Source organism: Tachysurus fulvidraco, chromosome 10 (assembly GCF_022655615.1).
Source record: "Tachysurus fulvidraco isolate hzauxx_2018 chromosome 10, HZAU_PFXX_2.0, whole genome shotgun sequence".
In the NCBI taxonomy this organism is placed as follows: Eukaryota; Metazoa; Chordata; class Actinopteri; order Siluriformes; family Bagridae; genus Tachysurus; species Tachysurus fulvidraco.
In genome coordinates, this window is record NC_062527.1 from 10,573,196 (window position 1) to 10,576,366 (window position 3,171).

The window sequence follows — 3,171 nt, forward strand, 5'->3', positions numbered from 1 at the left end:
ATTAGTTTGAATATAAAAACTGTCTTGGTGTGATCTTTTTAGACAATTAGCCTGAACAAGGACAGTTTAAAAAGAGTGGTTTGAGGTTATTCGTTTGCAATCAGTCTAAAAGCAGGATATGAATCTTGTTCATGTTTTTAAAGGCACCGTTTTCTTTTCATATCTTTAATTGAATAAAAGGTAATTTGCCCCTTTCAGAATATTAAACTAAATTGTTGCAGCGTGGTTGTTCCTTAGACCATTTCATTCAGTGGACTGATGATAGATAAGAGTGATCACGTGGCTCTGATAAATAAACACAGCGAAAAGGTGGATAAGTTAGCAATATAAACATTTACTCTATTATACTCTCATATTAAGGGAAGTGCTAGGCAACATCCGTAGCTATGTTACAAATTCAAAGCCTCATTTAGGTAAAAAATCAATAGACACTTTCTCTTATTTTCTCCAACAAAATTACTGTTTTTATGACGCGAAAATGAAGTATTGCATTTATCCATGCGAAGAATGTAAAATATAAAAAAACACGACGAAAAATATTTATTTCACTGTCCATTATAGTCTATCACGTAGGGGCTTATAAGGTGTGAGTCCTGGCGTCTGCGTGCTTGTTAATCAGAATGTTGTTGCTCGCCTGTTTAAGTCCAAAGTAATGGTGTGTTAATGCGAGCTGCTGAGCAGAAAAGGCCATTTTTGTCCAGTTGTGCACGTTTCCCGCAGAGCTCTGCACAGCAGTCCTGCTCATTACGGCAGACCTTTTTGGATGATCTGGCGTCGTTGCTGTTTCAGCCAAAGACCAAATTTTGGGCTTTTGTGGTGGGTTTAGATTCCTCAAAGGCTCTGCTGTGGGGCTTTTCCTGTCCTCGTCCCTCTGTCTCTCCGCGCAGCTGTCTATGTCTTTCATCCCGCTGCTTTTTACAAAACTTTTCTCCTCAAACCCCTCGGACGCGTCTGAGTCACTCCTGTCCGTTTCCGTCATTTTTGAATCCGACCTGAGCTCGTTCCGACAGTCCGAGTCCTGCTTATTTTCGATGTTTTCCGTGTCGATGTTCTCCAGATCTATCTCCTCATCGTCGTCCTCGTCCCGCTTGTCCTCCTCCTCACCCTCGTTGTCGCTTTGGTAAACGTTTCCCTCTTCATCTGGTTGTGTCTTTGGTACCCAGGTCATCTTGTTCTCCTTCTTCAGTCTCCTGCGCGCGTTGGCGAACCAGGTGGACACTTGGGTGAGGGTCATTTTGGTGATGATGGCGAGCATGATCTTCTCTCCCTTGGTGGGATATGGGTTCTTCCTGTGCTCGCTCAGCCAGGCCTTCAGAGTACTTGTGCTCTCGCGGGTGGCGTTTTTGGGTCGGGACGCGTCTCCATACTGATATTGGCTATACGGGAAGAAAGCTGGGTGCGTAGCGGAAAACCCTGGGTGCTGCATCCCGGGACTCTCTTTCAGCTCGTATGGACTGGCCTGAATAAACACACAAGTGCACAAGCCCGTGAGACACGAGTTTGTTACACAGCAAAACACCAAACTTTAAAAACCACTGTAGGATCTTTTAGGGGTGCTCAGGGGATTGTGCTGCTCCCAGTAAATCTTCCAGTAAATGTTAAAAGAGCTCTAAATTGTAACTTTGTTTGTTTTTTTAACAGCACAGTTTTCATTAATTTTCATGAACGCATAAACTTAATTATTATTATTATTATTATTATTATTATTATTATTATTATTATTATTATTATTATTATTAGTAGTAGTAGTAGTAGTAGTAGTAGTAGTAGTAGTAGCAGGCAATATTACAATTATTATTTTATGGCTTATAGACTCGCCAGGTGTTTGATTATTGTTGAATGTAATTGAACACTCAGGGGGTTTCTGTATATACAGTAAACGTATTAAGATAATTTACTCTGTATATTTTGATACAAAAAACGTTTTTCCATTTCTGTTCAGTCGTATATCGTATATCAGTCATAAAACCTTAACATATTTGTCAGAGAACCGAAGCTTTTCAAATAATAATAATAATAATAATAATAATAATAATAATAATAATAATAATAATAAGGTAAGCCAGTACTCAGCACTCGGTACATGCATTAAGAAGTATTTACAGTATATAACTCACCAGGTGGTTGAGGACGGAGACGTCGCTGGAGTAGGGCAGAAAGGCGCTGTATGCCTGGCTTGCGCTGAATGGAGATCCGTACATAGACAGGGAGTTGGAGATGCTGCTGGTCGGGCTGAGCTCGGCACCCACACGGCTTGCCAGCATTCCGGCCCGATCAGTTGGATACAGCGCTCTTACATACTTATAGCCGAGCTGCGGGAGAGCCATGGTGCTACACTTGAGGTCCCAGCACCTGAACACAAGCGCACTGTCCCCTCTGACACCGCTGATCCACGTGAAAGAGCGCGCGCAATGAAAAGTGTTCAGCCGATGAGCACCTCTCTCTCTCGCTTATTGATCCGGGTGGACTGAGGTCAGGTCCTCCCAGATTGCCTCTGATTGCTCCGAGCCCTTGGTGTGATTGACATTTCTAGTCTCTCGGTAGCCCCTCCCATTTCTTAAACACGCCACTCGTCTCTCTCTCTCTCTCTCTCTCTCTCTCTCTCTCTCTCTCTCTCTCTCTCTCTCTCTCTCTCTCTCTCTCTGGACACACACACACACACACACACACACACACACACACACACACACACACACACACGCACGCACGCACACATAAACACACACAAACACACACACACACACACACACACGCACGCACGCACGCACACATAAACACACACAAACACACACACACTCACGCACGCACAGTCTGTCGCCGAGACTATTAAGCAATATCCTATTATCTCATAATCGTTTCAAAATATATTTAGCCCACAAACGATTCGGATAAACACAACTTTGCTACAATGCGGCCGTTTGATAGAAAAGCGCTGCTTTGAAATCAGTGATTGTAAATATAATATTAAGCTCTTTTTGTTTATAGAGAAGGAGAATGTAAACAGGTAACAAATGTATTATAATAAAATGTAGATTTTTTTGTAAACAGTAATTGACTTTGAAGTTTAATGACACACTGTACAACAACAACAACAATAATAATAATAACAATAATGTTTCTAATAATGTTAATACTACTACTACTACTACTAATAATAATAAAAATAATAAC

General features: G+C 41.5%; 1 protein-coding gene across 1 annotated transcript; it reads right to left on the reverse strand.

Annotated features, from left to right (window-relative positions):
- Window positions 1–314: 314 nt before the first annotated feature.
- Window positions 315–2,523, reverse strand: irx3b (iroquois homeobox 3b). Its single transcript, XM_027173045.2, has 2 exons — window positions 2,118–2,523; window positions 315–1,459 (listed from the first exon to the last, which is right to left on the reverse strand). The coding sequence occupies exons 1-2, from the start codon at window positions 2,325–2,327 to the stop codon at window positions 578–580; spliced, it is 1,092 nt and encodes a 363-aa protein (XP_027028846.1). The 5' UTR covers window positions 2,328–2,523; the 3' UTR covers window positions 315–577.
- Window positions 2,524–3,171: the final 648 nt, after the last annotated feature.

What these genes read in the sequence shown, in the direction of transcription:
- irx3b (XM_027173045.2), bottom strand. Translation starts at nt 2,327, where the DNA reads ATGGCTCTCCCGCAGCTCGGCTATAAGTATGTAAGAGCGCTGTATCCA. An exon ending in TCTCCGTCCTCAACCACCTG is followed by an intron (nt 1,460 to 2,117) that starts GTGAGTTATATA and finishes GTGTTTATTCAG; the next exon opens with GCCAGTCCATACGAGCTGAA.